This window comes from Mustelus asterias, unplaced genomic scaffold (genome assembly GCF_964213995.1).
Source record: "Mustelus asterias unplaced genomic scaffold, sMusAst1.hap1.1 HAP1_SCAFFOLD_229, whole genome shotgun sequence".
NCBI lineage: Eukaryota > Metazoa > Chordata > Chondrichthyes > Carcharhiniformes > Triakidae > Mustelus > Mustelus asterias.
The window spans coordinates 563,018-581,744 of NW_027590208.1; the positions used below are offsets into that span (position 1 = coordinate 563,018).

Below are 18,727 nucleotides of genomic sequence, written 5' to 3' on the forward strand. Positions count from 1 at the left end.
TTAAGATGTCGTCTTTTCCTCCCACTCCAGTGTGCGCCTCTACCGAGTGAAGTGAAGGCCGAACCATGTTCTGTGTCTCAACCCACACAGCCTGCGGGGAAAAACCCAGTCTGCATGTTAATGGAGTACGCCCAGAAGTCGGGCAACGCCTGCGAATTTCAACTCGTGTCTCAGAGTGGGCCTCCTCATGATCCCAGGTAGGTGGATTCCGACGCAGAATCTCTGAATGCAGGAAGAAAACATTGTGAATTTTTCTCAGTGGGGGGTGAGTCTGGAACTTTCGTCCTCAAAATGCGGTGGAAGCAGGGAACCTTTGAATATTTTTAAGGCACAGTTAGATTCTTGATTATCGATTCTTATTGCGGCACAGTGGTTAGCACCGCTGCCTCACGGCGCCAGGGACCCGGGTTCGGTTCCCGGCTCGGGTCACTGTCTGTGCGGAGTCTGCACGTTCTCCCCGTGTCTGCGTGGGTTTCCTCCGGGTGCTCCGGTTTCCTCCCACAGTCCGAAAGACGTGCTGGTTAGGGTGCATTGACTCAAGCAGGCGCCAGAGTGTGGCGACTAGGGGAATTTCACGGGAACTTCATTGCAGTGTTAATGTAAGCCTTACTTGTGACTAATGAATAACCTTTAAAAGGGGGCGATAGCTCATCACGGGTTGGTGGGGATGTGGAGTTGAGGTTGCAGTCTGATCAGCCATAATCCTTCTGAGTGGCGGAACAGGCTCGAGGGGCTTACACCTGCTCCCAACTTGTGTGTTCTTTACGTTGTTAATGTCGAATAGTCAGAGTGATAGAGGTTTACAGCATGGAAACAGGCCCTTCGGCCCAATGTGCCCATGCCACCCTTTTCTTTTAAACCCCTAAGCTAATGCCAATTGCCCGCATTTGGCCCATATCCCTCTATACCCATCGTACCCATGTAACTATCTAAATGCTTTTTAAAAGATAAAATTGTACCCGCCTCTACTACTACCTCTAGCAGCTTGTTCCAGACACTCACCACCCTCTGTGTGAAAAAATTGCCCCTCTGGATCCTTTTGTATCTCTCCCCCTCTCACCTTAAACCTATGCCCTCTAGTTTTAGACTCCCCTACCTTTGGGAAAAGATATTGACTATCTACCTTGTCTATGCCCCTCATTATTTTATAGACCTCTATAAGGTCACCCCTCAGCCTCCTACGCTCCAGAGAGAAAAGTCCCAGTCTATTCAGCCTCTCCTTATAACTCAAACCATCAAGTCCCGGTAGCATCCTAGTAAATCTTTTCTGCACTCTTTCTAGTTTAATAATATCCTTTCTATAATAGGGTGACCAGAATTGCACACAGTATTCCAAGTGTGGCCTTACCAATTTCTTGTACAACTTCAACTAGACGTCCCAACTCCTGTATTCAATGTTCTGACCAATGAAACCAAACATGCCAAAAGCCGCCTTCACCACTCTGTCCACCTGTGACTCCACTTTCAAGGAGCTATGAACATGTACCCCTAGATCTCTTTGTTCTGTAACTCACCCCAGTGCCCTACCATTAACTGAGTAAGTCCTGCCCTGGTTCAATCTACCAAAATGCATCACCTCGTATTTGTCTAAATTAAACTTCCATCTGCCATTCGTCAGCCCACTGGCCCAATTGATCGAGATCCCATTGCAATTGGAGATAACTTTCTTCACTGTCCACTACGCCACCAATCTTGGTGTCATCTGCAAACTTACTAACCATGCCCCCCTGAATGTTGTAGAAACACTCTCCATAACCACTCCTCAGGATCAATCAAGTCGCCTCATACGCTTCTACACTCCAGTGGATTCATAGAATAGAATCCAACACTACGGAAGGAGGCCATTCAGCCCATCGAATCTGCACCGACCACAATCCCACCCAGGCGCTTTCCCTGTAACCCCACGTATTTACCCTGCTAATCCCCCGACACTAGGTTCAATTTAGCACGGCCAATCCGCCCAACCCGCACATCTTTGGACATTCAAGCCTAGCTTGTCCAATCTGTCCTCATCAGGCAATCCTCCCATTCCAGGTATTAGCCCAGTAAACCCTCTCTGACCTGCTCCAACACGTTTACGTCTTTCCTTAGGTAGGGAAACCAATACTTTCCATCGTGGTGGCACAGTGGGTTAGCACTGTTGCCTCACAGGGACTCCGGTTCAATTCCAGCCATGGGTGTGGAGTTTGCACAGTCTCCCCGTGTCTGTGTGGGTTTCCTCCGGGTGCTCCGGTTTCCTCCCACAGTCCGAAAGATGTGCGGGTTAGGTGGATTGGCCGTGCTAAATTGCCCCTTAGTGTCCAAAGATGTGCAGGTTGGGTGAATTGGCCATGCTAAATTGCCCCTTAGCGTCAGGGGACTATTTAGGGTAAATACATGGAGTTATGGGGATAGGGCCTGGGTGGAATTGTGGTCGGTGCAGACTCAATGGGCCGAATGGCCTCCTTCTGCACTGTAGGGATTCTATGATTCTATTCTATATAAAATGTTTTGGGGCCGAACCGCAGTGAGCTGCCAAGGACAGTTCATTTCTTGCACTGAACCAAGGTGGAATATTTGGGTCCCCTCCGATTAAAGATGCCATGGAGATATTTAGTGATGCAGTTAAAAATAAGTCCGGGTTTCCACTACGTCCTGCATTGTTCTGAGGCCAGTCTTGACATGCTCTGCTCTACACCCGGGTTTGGTGCTTTCACGTGTGTGTGTGTTTTTTTCTGAAATCCCTCCCTGTAGATTCACCATCATGGTTAAGCTGGGCAACGATACCTTCCCGGCCGCCACAGCAAACAGCAAGAAGCTGGCCAAGATGCTGGCGGCCCAGGCAGCTGTGGTCATCCTCCTGGGAAATTCTCCTCCCTTTTCCTCCAAGGTAAGCTGCGGACCCACGCGGCGGCGGCTGCTCTCAATCCGACGGCTATGGTGGGGTTTGCGAGGCAGAGGGTCGGAGAGGCAGCAGGATGTGGCGCTGACAGGTGTAAAACTGCCCGGTGGCTGTACTGGTTCCGTGTTGTCAGGGAGGCCGAGTGCTCTAAGGCACCAGACTCGAGGGGTGTGATTCCTTGCCTTGTGTAAGCCTGGTGAATCCCGGTCCCTTTCCCTTACCGTGCCGTCCCTTCGCACGGTAGCACAGTCTTTAGCACTGCTGCTTCACAGCGCCAGGGACCCGGGTTCGATTCCTGGCCTTGGGTCACTGTCTGTGTGGAATTTGCACCTTCTCCCCGTGTCTGCGTGGGTTTCCTCCGGGTGCCCAGGTTTCCTCCCACAGTCCAAAGATGTGCGGGTTAGATGGACTGGCCGTGCTAAATTGCCCCTTAGTGTCAGGGGGACTAGCTAGGGGGTAAACATATGGGGATAGGGCCTGGGTAGGATTGTGCGTGGTGCAGACTCGATGGGCCGAATGGTGGGGCGGCACAGTGATGAGCACTGCTGCCTCACAGCTCCAGGGACCCGGGTTCGATTCCTGGCTTGGGTTACTGTCTGTCTGTTTGCACCTTCTCCCCCGTGTCTGCATGGGTTTCCTCCGGGTGCTCCGGTTTTCCCCCACAGTCTGAAAGACGTGCTGGTTAGGGTGCATTGGCCGTACTAAATTCTCCCTCAGTGTTACCCGAACAGGAGTGTGGCGACTAGGGGATTTTCACAGTAACTTCATTGCAGTGTTAATGTAAGCCTTACTTCTAACTAATAAATAAACTTTTTTTTCCAGGGGCATGGGTTCAAATCCCACTCTTGACATTTCTCTTTAGGGTGGCACAGTGGGTTAGCACTGCAGCCTCTCAGCGCCAGGGACCCGGGTTCGATTCCCGGCTTGGGTAACTGTCTCTGCAGTCTGCCCGTTCCCCATGCCTGCTTGTGTTTCCTCTGGCACCAAGTGGGTGCCAGAGGAAACACAAGATGGATTGGCCGTGCTAAATTGCCCCTTACTGTCAGGGGGACTAGCTAGGGGCCATCCATTCGTGGGACAGGGGTGTCGCTGGCTGGCCAGCATTTATTGCCCATCCTTAGTGCCCTTGAACTGAGTGTCTCACTCGGCCATTTCAGAAGGCGGTTGAGAGTCAACCACATTGCTGTGGATTCTGGAGTCAGATGTAGACCAGACCGGACAAGGATGGCAGATTTCTTTCCCTAAAGGACATTAGCACAAGGTTTGGAGGTGGGAAGTAGGCCATATTGGGGTGGCACAGTGGTTAGCACTGCTCCTCACAGTGCCAGGGACCCGGGTTCGATTCTCGGCTTGGGTCACTGTCTGTGTGGAGTCTGCACCTTCTCCCCATGCCTGCGTGGGTTTCCTCCGGGTGCTCCGGATTCCTCCCACAGTCCGAATGACGTGCTGGTTTGGGTGCATTGACCCGAACAGGCACCGGAGTGTGGCGACTAGGGGATTTTCGCAGTAACGTCATTGCGGTGTTAATGGAAGCCTACTTGTGACACCAATAGATAAACTTTGAACTTCTATTTTTAAACTCCATTTGGAATTTCACTATTAAATCTGCTTCTGCTGCCCTTTGAGGCAGCGTGTTCCAGATCGTAACAAATGACAGCGTTTTAAAATAATAATAATCATAGAAACCCTACAGTGCAGAAGGAGGCCATTCGGCCCATCGAGTCTGCACCGACCACAATCCCACCCAGGCCCGACCCCCACATATTTACCCGCTAATCCCTCTAACCTACGCATCTCAGAACTCTTAAGGAGCTATTTTTAACCTGGCCAATCAACCTACCCCGCGCATCTTTGGACTGTGGGAGGAAACCGGAGCACCCGGAGGAAACCCACGCAGTCACGAGGAGAATGTGCAAACTCCACACAGACAGTGACCCAAGCCGGGAATCGAACCCAGATCCCTGGAGCTGTGAAGCAGCAGTGCTAACCACTGTGCCACAGCCGCCCTAATGAAATAATAATCTTCAATACCCCATTCCCCCCCTCTCCCCAACTCCATCACTAGTGTTTCACAAGGGTGGCAACTGTCACCTGTCCAGAACTAGGGGGTCACAGTTTGAGGATAAGGGGTAAACCTTTTGGAACTGAGGTGAGGAGAAATTTATTCACCCAGAGGGTGGTGAATGTGTGGAATTCACTCCCACAAAAAGTAGTTGAGGCCAAAACGTTGTGTGTGATTTCATAAAGGAATTGGATATAGCTCTTGGGGCTAAAAGGATCGAGGGATATGAGGGGAGGGGGGGGGGGGGGGGGAGGGGGAATCAGGATATTGAATTTGATGATCAGCCATGATCAAAATGAATGGCGGAACAGGCTGGAAGGGCCGAATGGCCTCCTCCTGCTTCTCATTTCTATGTTTCTATGATTGGAAATTTGCAACATGGGGAGCAGGTTGGTTCTAGTGATATTGTCAGTGGTCCCTTGAGCGGGGGGGGGAGACATGGATTGAAATTCCCCCACGGGGAGCTGGTGGGAATTTAAATTCGATTCATAAAATCTGGAATTGAGAGCGAGTCTCAGTAACTGTGACCGTGACAACTATCATTTGATTTGATTTGATTTATTCTTGTCACATGTATTGGGATACAGTGAAAAGTATTGTTTCTTGCACGCTGTACAGAGAAAGCATACTGTTCATAGAGAAGGAAAGGAGAGGGTGCAGAATGTAGTGTTACAGTCACAGCTAGGGGTGTAGAGAAAGATCAGCTTAATGCGAGGTAGGTCCATTCAAGATGAATGGTGGAGCAAGCTCGAAGGGGCCGATTGGCCTCCTGCTTCTATGTTGTGCCAGTGAGAATCCCTGACCGTGGGCCCTCCGCACTAACCCTTTGTTGGGGAGGCAGCAGGCACGTTCCGCCGTGGAGCCCTGTGCTTGGGCAGGGAATGTTTTCTTCTTACTGCGTGATAATGCAGGCACAAGTGGGTCAGTTTGTCTGAATCAATAGCACTTCCGCCTCTCCGAGGGGTTGCATGTTTGAGCTGCAGTGCGGGCGTAATTAGGCTGGTAACCTAGTTAAAATGAGGCCCCACCAATCTACTCGATGGCATTTTTAAAATTGTCTTCCCGTCTCAAAAAGAAAGCAGCTAAAATCCGTATCCTTCACAATTCGCGAGGAACAGGCCATCAGAAACGCTGTCCCGTATTCCCATTTATCGTTTAGACTCCTCCTGCCCACCGCCTCCTCATACGTTTGGTCCCACTGGTAACTAAATCTCTCCTTTTTTACTCTCTCTCTCTCTCTCTCTCTGCCAGCCCTCGGACGCCAACATGGAGAATTCTATGGCGCAAACCTCTATTCCGTCCCTGTCGGCGTTGGATCTGGAAGCCGCCCAGGCGGCAGGCTTGGGAGAGCTCATCGCCTACCTGAACAAGAATCCCATCGGAGGCCTCTTGGAATACGCGCGCTCGAAGGGATTCGCAGCGGAGCTGAAGATGATAGACCAATCGGGACCGCCACACGATCCCAGGTTGGTGTTTTCTCTCCTTTCTTTCCGGGTCCGGGGCGTCACGATGGTCAGCACCACGGCCTCTCGGCGCCAGGGATCCGGGTTCGATTCCCTGCTTTTGCTGACTGAATATTACGAAAGCTGCAAGTGGCGGTCAGCGGGAATTTTGAAGGGAGGTATCTGCGTGGGATACCTCCGGATGCTCCGGTTTCCTCCAAAGATGTGCAGGTTAGGTGGATTGGCCATGCTAAATTGCCCCTGAGTGTCCGGAAATGTGTAGGTTAGGGGGATTGGCCATGCTAGATTGTCCCTTAGTGTCTAAAGATGTGGGGGTTAGGTGCATTAGCGGGGTAAATATGTGGGGTTACGGGGATAGGGTCTGGTTGGGATTGTTGGTGCAGACTCTGGGCCGAATGGCCTCCTGTACTATAGAGATCCTACGACATTTTGCATGGTGTGTCCCCCGCCCACTATGCTTCCCATGGCGGGCTGGACGGAACAATTCCACCCTTTTGAGTTTTCATCAGCTGGAATCGTAGAACCTTGGGGAACGGCACGGTGGCACAGTGGTTAGCACTGCTGCCTCACAGCGCCAGGGACCCCGGGTTCGATTCCCAGCTTGGGTCGCTGTCTGCATGTTCTCCCAGTGTCTGCGTGGGTTTCCTCCGAGTGCTCTAGTTTCCTCCCACAGTCCGAAAGACGTGCTGGTTAGGGTGCATTGGCAGTGCTAACTTCTCCCTCAGTGTATCCGAACAGGCGCCGGAGTGAGGCGACTAAGGGATTTTCACAGTAACTTCATTGCAGTGTTAATGTACGCTGACTTGTGACACTAAGACATTGGTAAGGCCACACTTGGAATACTGTGTACAGTTCTGGTCACCCTATTATAGAAAGGATATTATTAAACTTGAAAGAGTGCAGAAAAGATTTGCTAGGATGCTACCGGGACTCGATGGATTGAGTTATAAGGAGAGGCTGGATAGACTGGACTTTTTCCCCTGGAGCGTAGGAGGCTGAGGGGTGATCTAATAGAGGTCTATAAAATAATGAGGGGCACAGATCAGCTAGATAGTCAATATCTCTTCCCAAAGGTAGGGGAGTCTAAAACTAGAGGGCATAGGTTTAAGGTGAGAGGGGAGAGATACAAAAGGGTCCACTGTTTGATGTTACTCTCCAAACGCTTCATGGTGACGGGCGAAAGATTGACTTATTTTGTCTCTGGCCGCAGGTTTACCTACCAGGCGAAGGTGGGAGGCCGGTGGTTCCCTCCGGTGAGCTCAAGCAGCAAGAAGCAGGCGAAGCAGGAGGCAGCAGACGCTGCTCTCCGTGTCCTGATTGGTGAGGGCGAGAAGGCAGCACGGACTGGAGAGTTTCCCTCGGAGGTGGGTGTCTCAAAAAAAAAAACATGCACAGCTTGTCGGGCAAAGTCTCGTAAGTGGCGGCAGCTGGTGATTCAGTATATCTAACTGCAGGGACAGAGAGGGGGAGACTCAAACGGTATATCCACTCCTGACCAGTCAGGAAACCCATGACTGTGTGGGGGGTGTGCTTGCGTGTTGTCAGTGGGGGGTGTGCTTGCGTGTTGTCGGGGGGGGGGGGTGTGGGTGTGCGCACGTTGTCGGGTGTGTGCGCATGTGTGTTGTCAGGGAGGGGTATGTGTGCGCATATGCGTTGTTGGGGGGTGTGCGCGTGTGTGTGTTGTTGGGGGGGTATGCGCGCGTATGCGTTGTCGGGGGGGGTGTGCGCGTGTGTGTTGTTGGGGGGTGTGCGCGCGTATGCGTTGTCGGGGGGGGTGTGCGCGTGTGTGTTGTCGGGGGGGTGTGCGCGTGTGTGTGTTGTTGGGGGGTGCGCGCGCGTATGCGTTGTTGGGTGTGTGCGCGTATGCGTTGTTGGGGGGTGTGTGCGCGTATGCGTTGTTGGGGGGTGTGTGCGCGTGTGTGTTGTCGGGGGGGGGTGCGCGTGTGTGTTGTCGGGGGGTATGTGTGTGTGTTGTCGGGGGGGGTGTGCGCGTGTGTGTTGTCGGGGGGGGGTATGTGTGTGTGTTGTCGGGGGGTGTGTGCGCGTGTGTGTTGTCGGGGGGGGTATGTGTGTGTTGTCGGGGGGGTGTGCGTGTGTGTGTTGTCGGGGGGGGTGTGCGCGTGTGTGTTGTCGGGGGGGGGGTATGTGTGTGTGATGTCGGGTGTGTGCGCGTGTGTGTTGTGGGGGGATGTGTGTGTGTTGTCGGGGGGGGGTGTGCGTTGTCGGGGGGTTTGTGCGTGTGCGTGTTGTCGGGGGGGGGTTGTGCCTGTTGGGTGTGTGTGTGTGTGTGTGTTGGCTGGGTGGGTGTGTGTGTGTATTGGTGAGGTGTGTCTGTCGGGGTGTGGGTATGTGTGTTGTCGGTGGGTGTGTGCCTGTTGGGTGTGTGTTGGCTGGGTGGGTGTGTGTGTGTGTGTATTGTCGGGGTGCGTGTCGGAGTGTGTGCGTGTGAACACTTGTTACCCCACAGTATTCACAGTAGTCTCACGAGATGAATGTAACACCTGGATAAAGTTGAGAGCGGACACCCTCTGCACTACCCACTGCTGTCTAGAATGAGCCAGCAGCTCCCAGGTTCCCCTCCCAAGCTGCACCCCCCTGGACTGGGAAAGACACACGGTCTATTCCTTTATCACCGTGGGAGTGCGTACCTCAGCTCGGGGCTGTGGCTGTTCGCAGGCGCCCCCTTTGAGAGCGGGCTTTAGATAAAGCCGGCTCTCGGGCCTGAGTCAGCGCTGTTCAGCTGGGGAGGGAGAGAGCTGTGGTGGGTGGAAAGGCTTCGAATTGTGTGCGAGCTGCAAAATGACACTTGGCTGCCGAGCGTGTTGTTTTGCAGAACGGAGTAGGTACCTATTGCCACGGCAACCGAAAGCAGTGTGGAGCCAGCGGTGCAAATCACTCCACCTTGCAATGGGATGAACAATAAAGAAACAATGATGTTGCCTGATGATATAACAGGTTAAACCACCTGTGAAGGATTTGCTGGAGGCAGGGTGTACTCCCCCTTGCATGAGTAATACTCTCTCTCTCTCTCCCTGCAGCTGCCGGTGTCCGGGGGTACAATGCACGATCAGATTGCCATGCTCAGCCACCAGTGCTTCAACAACTTGACAGCCCGGATCCAGCACAGCCTGCTAGGCCGCAAGATCCTGGCCGCCATCATCATGAAGAAAGGAGACGATGACCTGGGAACCACTGTCAGCCTGGGCACAGGTACACATACACGTGGACGGCGCGGTGCTTAGCACTGCTGCCTCACAGCGCCAGGGACCTGGCTTCCATTCCCGGCTTGGGTCACTGTCTGCACGTTCTCCCTGTGTCTGCGTGGGTTTCCTCCGGGTGCTCCGGTTTCCATCCACAGTCCAAAGATGTGCCGGTTAGGTGGATTGGCCGTGCTAAATTCTCCCTCAGTGTACCCGAACAGGCACCGGAGTGTGGCGACTGGGGGATTTTCACAGTAACTTCTTTGCAGTGTTAATGTAAGCTGACTTGTGACACTGATAAATACACTGTAGAGGCAGTGGGCAGTTCAGCAATTTGTTGGGACTGTAGAATTTCTGTTCTTGTATACGAAACAAAAGCAGGAATATTCAAATACTGAAATGAACAGCCTGAGAGAAAGTAAGATTCACCCTCTTGGCCCCTTCCAAATTCACCTGCCCTTTTCAACTTAGATAGCTGATCGACTTCTGTACAGGAAAGCACAGTGTTGGCAGGTACAGCACGGGGTTAGATACAGAGTAAAGCTCCCTCTACACTGTCCCCATCAAACACTCCCAGGACAGGTACAGCATGGTGTTAGATACAGAGTAAAGCTCCCTCTGCACTGTCCCCTGTCAAACACTCCCAGGACAGGTACAGCACGGGGTTAGATACAGAGTAAAGCTCCCTCTACACTGTCCCACATCAAACACTCCCAGGACAGGTACAGCACGGGGTTAGATACAGAGTCAAGCTCCCTCTACACTGTCCCACATCAAACACTCCCAGGACAGGTACAGCACGGGGTGAGATACAGAGTAGCTCCCTCTACACTGTCCCCCATCAAACACTCCCAGGACAGGTACAGCATAGGGTTAGATACAGAGTAAAGCTCCCTCTACACTGTCCCCCATCAAACACTCCCAGGGCAGGTACAGCACGGGGTTAGATACAGAGCAAAGCTCCCTCTACACTGTCCCCATCAAACACTCCCAGGACAGGTACAGCACGAGGTTAGATACAGAGTAATGCTCCCTCTACACTCTCACCCATCAAACACTCCCAGGACAGGTACAGCACTGGGTTAGATGCAGAGTAAAGTCCAATCTACACTGTCCCCCATCAAACACTCCCAGGACAGGTGCAGCACGGGGTTAGATACAGAGTAAAGCTCCCTCTACACTCTCCCCCATCAAACACTCCCAGGACAGGTACAGCACTGGGTTAGATACAGAGTAAAGCCCCATCTACACTGTCCCCCATCAAACACTCCCAGGACAGGTGCAGCACGGGGTTAGATACAGAGTCAAGCTCCCTCTACACTGTCCCCCATCAAACACTCCCAGGGCAGGTACAGCACGGGGTTAGATACAGAGTAAAGCTCCCTCTACACTCTCCCCCATCAAACACTCCCAGGACAGGTACAGCACAGGGTTAGATACAAAGTAAAGCTCACTCTACACGGTCCCCCATCAAACACTCCCAGGACAGGTACAGCACGGGGTTAGATACAGAGTCAAGCTCCCTCTACACTGTCTCCCATCAAACACTCCCAGGACAGGTACAGCACGGGGTTAGATACAGAGTAAAGCTCCCTCTACACTGTCCCCATCAAACACTCCCAGGACATGTGCAGCACGGGGTTAGATACAGAGTAAAGCTCCCTCTACACTGTCCCCCATCAAACACTCCCAGGACAGGTACAGCACTGGTTAGATACAGAGTAAAGCCCCATCTACACTGTCCCCCATCAAACACTCCCAGGGCAGATACAACACGGGGTTAGATACAGAGTAAAGCCCCATCTACACTGTCCCCCATCAAACACTCCCAGGACAGGTACAGCACTGGGTTAGATACAGAGTAAAGCTCCCTCTACACTGTCCCCCATCAAACACTCCCAGGGCAGATACAACACGGGGTTAGATACAGAGTAAAGCTCCCTCTACACTGTCCCCATCAAACACTCCCAGGACAGGTACAGCACTGGGTTAGATACAGAGTAAAGCTCCCTCTACACTGTCCCCCATCAAACACTCCCAGGGCAGATACAACATGGGGTTAGATACAGAGTAAAGCTCCCTCTACACTGTCCCCATCAAACACTCCCAGGACAGGTACAGCACGGGGTTAGATACAAAGTAAAGCTCCCTCTACACTGTCCCCCATCAAACACTCCCAGGACAGGTACAGCACGGGGTTAGATACAAAGTAAAGCTCCCTCTACACTGTCCCACATCAAACACTCCCAGGACAGGTACAGCACGGGGTTAGATACAAAGTAAAGCTCCCTCTGCACTGTCCCCCATCAAACACTCCCAGGACAGGTACAGCACGGGGTTAGATACAAAGTAAAGCTCCCTCTACACTGTCCCCCATCAAACACTCCCAGGACAGGTACAGCACGGGGTTAGATACAGAGTAAAGCTCCCTCTACACTGTCCCCCATCAAACACTCCCAGGACAGGTACAGCACAGGGTTAGATACAAAGTAAAGCTCCCTCTATGGTGGTGTAAAGGTTGCGAAGTTATGGTGAGAAATGGGGATTAAGCCATTGGAGTGACCCTGGCTAATCAGATTGCAGCTTTATTACTAGTGAAGTTTTGTAGCGGTACCCTTGCCAAGCACCAAGCTTGCACACAGGCTGCAGAAGGTACACATATCACTGATTGGTGAGTTGAAATCTCCACATCGTTTCCTCCTTTGGTTTCTCCTCATCCACTCATCTCTCTCTCTCTCCCATCCTACTCCCACCCCACTGGTACCCTAATACAAGAGAATATTTTGCTTAAAGACTAATCCAAAAGGCTATTGCTTCACCTCCTCCACAACTGGGTGGCACAGTGGTTAGCATTGCTGCCTCACAGCGCCAGGGACCCGAGTTCGATTCCCGTCTTGGGTCATTGTGCAGAGTCTGCACCTTCTCCCCTGTGTCTGCGTAGGTTTCCTCCGGGTGCTCCGGTTTCCTCCCACACTCCAGAGATGTGCCGGTTAGGTTGATTGGCCGTGCTAAATTGATCCACTGGAGCAAGCTGAGAGGGGTGATTGAAAAGCAGCAGTGCTGGTAAGAGATTAATTGGATTAATTGAATTGTTTATTTATTTAATTAGTCAGCTAGTGTGTGTATTTTTTTGGCCTTTACTTTAACAGCAGTTTTTCAAGTTTAAAGTGAAAACTAGAAGTGGGCAGCAAAGGAGTCTGGGAAGGGTTTTTATTTTAACTTTAAAAGTCAGTTACCTGGGAGGTTCCCCCTCATTGATCCACTGGAGCAAGCTGAGAGGGGTGATTGAAAAGCAGCAGTGCTGGTAAGAGATTAATTGGATTAATTGAATTGTTTATTTATTTAATTAGTCAGCTAGTGTGTGTATTTTTTTGGCCTTTACTTTAACAGCAGTTTTTCAAGTTTAAAGTGAAAACTAGAAGTGGGCAGCAAAGGAGTCTGGGAAGGGTTTTTATTTTAACTTTAAAAGTCAGTTACCTGGGAGGTTCCCCCTCAGTAGTAGTTTTTTTTTTCTCTCGGGCCCCTAGCCCTATAAATTGGTGCAGAGGAGATACCCGATCCTCTACACTGGTAGAGGATCCCACCCTTCCATCCTCCTCTAACCTAATTATAAGTGTGGGGAAGTTTTTTGTTTTCTTTTTTTCTTGCTGGTAATGGCTTCAGGGATGGCAGTTCAGGCAGTATGCTGCATCTCCTGTGGGATGTATGTGGTGAGGAAATCCAGTAGTGTTTCAGGAGATTTTAGTTGTAAGAAGTGCATTAGATTGCAGCTTCTGGAGGAGCGTGTAAAGGAGCTGGAGGGGGAGGTAGAGGAACTCCGCATAATTCGGGAGGCGGAGGTGGAAGTTGATAGGAGTTATAGAGAAATAGTAACTCCTAGAAATGAGGCTTGGGTCAATGCCAGGAGGAGGGGTAAGAAGCAATCGGGAAGACAATCCCCTGGGGCGGTTCCCCTCCATAATAGGTTTTCGGTGCTGGAGGCTACAGTTGAGGAGGAATCAACTGAGCATAGAGAGCAGATCTCTGGGGGTGAGCCGAGTGAGAAAGCTCAGGTGGTTAGGGGCTGTAAAAGACTGGGCCTTGTGATTGGGGACTCCACAATTAAGGGGACAGATAGGAGGGTCGGAACTAAAGGTAGGGACTCAGGGTTGGTGTGTTGCCTACCAGGGGCTGGGGTCCGGGATGTGTCTGACAGGGTATTCAGGACTCTTAGGGGGGAGGGAGATAAACCACAAGTTATCGTACATGTGGGGACACACGACATAGGGAGGATAGGGGAAGGGGATATTAGGCAGGGATTTATGGAGTTGGGGTGGAAACTAAAGGCCAAGACTGACAGAGTGGTTATCTCTGGACTCTTGCCTGTACCACGGGATAGTTTAGAGAGGAATAGGGAGAGGGAAGGTTTGAATTCATGGCTGAGGGGATGGTGCAGGAGGGAGGGGTTCAGGTACTTAAGCAATTGGGGCTCGTACTGGGGAAGGTGTGACCTCTATGAGAAGGATGGTCTACACCTTAATCAGAAGGGGACCAATATCCTGGGGGGTAAATTTGCTAAGGCCATGCAGGGAGGTTTAAACTGATTCGGGGGGGGGGAGGGATCCTGAGTAGTGGGGCTGAAAGTGAGGGATGCATGGATGGGGACTGCAATGCACGGCATTGCAGAGGTGGGGTGGAGCAGGGTTTGAAATGTGTATACTTCAATGCCAGGAGTATTCGCAATAAAGTGGGTGAACTTGCAGCGTGGATCAGTACCTGGGACTTCGATGTTGTGGCTATTTCAGAGACATGGATAGAGCAGGGGCAGGAATGGATGCTGCAGGTCCCGGGGTTCAAATGTTTTAGTCGAAGTAGGGAAGGAGGTAGAAGAGGGGGAGGGGTAGCATTATTGGTCAGAGATTGTATCACAGTGTCAGAGAGGAGGTTTGATGAGGACTTATCTGTTGAGGTAGTATGGGCGGAGATTAGAAATAGGAGAGGAGAGGTCACCCTGTTGGGAGTCTTTTATAGACCTCCTAAAAGTTCTAGAGAGGTTGAAGAAAGGATTGCGGAGTCAATCCTGCTTAGGAGTGAAAGTAATAGGGCAATTGTTATGGGGGATTTTAACTTGACTAATATTGACTGGAATTGTTATAGCTCTAGCTCGTTAGAGGGGTCAGTTTTTGTTCAAAGCGTGCAGGAAGGTTTTTTGACTCAGTATGTAGACAGGCCAACTAGAGGTGAGGCTATATTGGATCTGGTGCTGGGAAATGAGCCAGACCAGGTGCTAGACTTGGAAGTTGGTGTGCATTTTGGTGATAGTGACCACAATTCGGTTACGTTCACCTTAGTGATGGAAAGGGATAGGCATGAACCTCGGGCCAGTGGTTTTAGCTGGGGGAAGGGTAATTATGAGGCTATTAGGAGAGAATTAGGAAACATAGGTTGGACTAGGAGATTACAGGGACTGGGAACGTCCGACATGTGGAGTTTTTTCAAGGAGCAGCTACTGCGAGTCTGTGATAGGTATGTCCCTGTCAGGCAAGGAGGAATTGGTAGGGCTAGGGAACCGTGGTGCACCAAAAAAGTTTCTTTGTTGGTTAAAAAGAAAAAGGAGGCTTATGTTCGGATGAGACGTGAGCACTCGGGTAGTGCACTAGAAAGCTTTAGATTGGCTAAGAGGGAGCTGAAGAGCGAGCTTAGAAGGGCTAAAAGGGGACATGAGAAGACTTTGGCGGATAGGGTTAAAGAGAATCCTAAGGCGTTCTATAGGTATGTCAAGAACAGAAGGTTGGTTAGGGCAAGTTTAGGGCCAGTTATAGATGGCAGAGGGAAGTTATGTGTGGAACCGGAGGAGATTGGTGAAGCATTGAACCAATATTTCTCTTCGGTGTTCACGCAAGGGGACATGAATATAGCTGAGGAGGACACTGGGTTGCAAGGGAGTAGAATAGACAGTATTACAGTTGATAAGGAGGATGTGCAGGATATTCTGGAGGGTCTGAAAATAGATAAATCCTCTGGTCCGGATGGGATTTATCCAAGGATTCTCTGGGAGGCAAGAGAAGTGATTGCAGAGCCTCTGGCTCTGATCTTCAGGTCGTCGTTGGCCTCTGGTATAGTACCAGAAGATTGGAGGTTAGCGAATGTTGTCCCATTGTTTAAGAAGGGGAACAGAGACTTCCCCGGGAATTATAGACCGGTGAGTCTCACTTCTGTTGTCGGCAAGATGTTGGAAAAAATTATAAGGGATAGGATTTATAGTTATTTGGAGAGTAATGAATTGATAGGTGATAGTCAGCATGGTTTTGTGGCAGGTAGGTCGTGCCTTACTAACCTTATTGAGTTTTTTGAGAAAGTGACCAAGGAGGTGGATGGGGGCAAGGCAGTGGACGTGGTATATATGGATTTTAGTAAGGCGTTTGATAAGGTTCACCATGGTAGGCTTCTGCAGAAAATGCAGATGTATGGGATTGGGGGTGATCTAGGAAATTGGATCAGGAATTGGCTAGCGGATAGGAAACAGAGGGTGGTGGTTGATAGTAAATATTCATCATGGAGTGCGGTTACAAGTGGTGTACCTCAGGGATCTGTTTTGGGGCCACTGCTGTTTGTAATATTTATTAATGATCTGGATGAGGGTATAGTTGGGTGGATTAGCAAATTTGCTGATGACACCAAAGTCGGTGGTGTGGTAGACAGTGAGGAAGGGTGTCGTAGTTTGCAGGAAGACTTAGACAGGTTGCAAAGTTGGGCCGAGAGGTGGCGGATGGAGTTTAATGCGGAGAAGTGTGAGGTAATTCACTTTGGTAGGAATAACAGATGTGTTGAGTATAGGGCTAACGGGAGGACTTTGAATAGTGTGGAGGAGCAGAGGGATCTAGGTGTATGTGTGCATAGATCCCTGAAAGTTGGGAATCAAGTAGATAAGGTTGTTAAGAAGGCATATGGTGTCTTGGCGTTTATTGGTAGGGGGATTGAATTTAGGAGTCGTAGCGTTATGTTGCAACTGTACACAACTCTGGTGCGGCCGCACTTGGAGTACTGTGTGCAGTTCTGGTCCCCACATTACAGGAAGGATGTGGAGGCTTTGGAGAGGGTGCAGAGGAGGTTTACCAGGATGTTGCCTGGTATGGAGGGGAGATCCTATGAGGAGAGGCTGAGGGAGTTGGGATTGTTTTCGCTGGAAAGGCGGCGGCTAAGAGGGGATCTTATTGAAACATATAAGATGATTAGAGGTTTAGATAGGGTGGATAGTGATAGCCTTTTTCCTCTGATGGAGAAATCCAGCACGAGGGGGCATGGCTTTAAATTGAGGGGGGGTAGTTATAGAACCGATGTCAGGGGTAGGTTCTTTACCCAGAGGGTGGTGAGGGATTGGAATGCCCTGCCAGCATCAGTAGTAAATGCGCCTAGTTTGGGGGCGTTTAAGAGATCCGTAGATAGGTTCATGGACGAAAAGAAATTGGTTTAGGTTGGAGGGTCACAGTTTTTTTTTAACTGGTCGGTGCAACATCGTGGGCCGAAGGGCCTGTTCTGCGCTGTAATGTTCTATGTTCTATGTTCTTAGTGTCCAGAGATGTGCCGGTTAGGTTGATTGGCCGTGCTAAATTGCCCCTTAGTGTTAAGGGGACTGGCAGGGTAATTACGTGGGGTAGCGGGGATAAAGTCTGGCTGGGTTTGTGGTCAGTGCAGGCTCGATGGGCGGAATGGCCTCCTCCTGCACTGTAGGGATTCTATGATTCTAACTCTTAATCTTCCTCCTGGCATCTTCCAGCCTGACCCTGTGCAGGAAGGGAGAAAGAAGAAGCAGAGTTTTAGCGCCCACGTGCTGTAAGAGGAGCAGTGTTAGCAAAACTGAGAAAGGAAATGTAAATACTCTCCCGTCCTTCAAGCCTCTTGTACAGAAGCACTCAATTTTTAATTTCAGCTTTTTATTTCTGCCCAATGTAAATAGATCTTCGATGTAAAATGGATTTGTTTAACTGTTAATCTTAAGCTCCGGCATCGCCAGCCGGGGCAGTACATTCAGCAGACCCGCTCAGGTCTGCTCAGTATTAGATTGCCATCTGTGCCTGAGAAGTTAGGATTTATTGAATTGCAAATCACCAGAAAACAAGGCCGCTCCTTGAAGCTTTTAGTTTTCGCTCTTATTTCCTGTAATCTTTCTCTGAGCTGCAGTTTGATTTGCAAGGAGCTTGTGCTGGAAAAGTCTCTTGAGGAGATTTACCAAGCCCAGCGCCCTTCAATTGGTCTCCACTTATTGGGTTTAATAAATAGACTGTGAAGCAGCACTTCCAGCTTGGTGGGGGGAAGGGGTCCCCAACCAGTCTCGACAGTGGGTGAAAACCGAGCGAGCGTGTTCCATCAGGCGACCAATATTGCCTGCCTCCTCTCTCTCTCCCCCCCTCACACACAACGCCCAGTTTGTGCCAAGTAAACTGATCCCAGCAAGGCAGAGACAAAGGGGGAACCAGGGTTCCCGCTCCTCATCACTGTCCAGTGATCCCTGGGTTAGAGAGAGAGAGGAAACAGCCAGGGTTCCTGCTCCTGATCACTGTCCAGTGATCCCTGGGTTAGAGAGAGAGAGAGAGGGGAAATCAGCCAGGGTTCCTGCTCCTGATCACTGTCCAGTGATCCCTGGGTTAGAGAGAGAGAGGGGAAATCAGCCAGGGTTCCTGATCACTGTCCAGTGACCCCTGGGTTAGAGAGAGAGAGGAAACAGCCAGGGTTCCTGCTCCTGATCACTGTCCAGCGATCCCTGGGGGAGAGAGAGAGAGGGGAAATCAGTCAGGGTTCCTGCTCCTGATCACTCTCCAGTGATTCCTGGGTTAGAGAGAGAGAGAGGGGAAATCAGCCAGGGTTCCTGCTCCTGATCACTGTCCAGTGATCCCTGGGTTAGAGAGAGAGAGGGGGGAAATCAGCCAGGGTTCCTGCTCCTGATCACTGTCCAATTATTCCCTGTTGGAAAGTCTGTGTGTGAGTGACAACAACAAGCTTGGGCGATGGTACAACTACATGGTCAAATAGCTGTTGAGTTGTGACAATGATAGTTCTTGAGTGGGATATGGGAAGGTCCACACTTGCAAAAGTCAGAGCCTGAGGGAGAGGAGGAGAGAGAAAGTGAACCTTTGAAATGTAA

General features: G+C 50.8%; 1 protein-coding gene across 3 annotated transcripts in view; it reads left to right on the top strand.

Annotated features, from left to right (window-relative positions):
• The window catches only part of adar (adenosine deaminase RNA specific), a 93,047-nt gene that overhangs the window by 55,036 nt on the left and 19,284 nt on the right, over window positions 1-18,727 (top strand). For all 3 annotated transcript variants that reach the window (XM_078203901.1, XM_078203902.1, XM_078203903.1), the window contains exons 4-8: window positions 31-197; window positions 2,734-2,869; window positions 6,195-6,409; window positions 7,617-7,770; window positions 9,445-9,616. In XM_078203901.1, coding sequence (XP_078060027.1) covers window positions 31-197; window positions 2,734-2,869; window positions 6,195-6,409; window positions 7,617-7,770; window positions 9,445-9,616 — 844 coding nt within the window. The remainder of the gene's footprint in view (window positions 1-30; window positions 198-2,733; window positions 2,870-6,194; window positions 6,410-7,616; window positions 7,771-9,444; window positions 9,617-18,727) is intronic.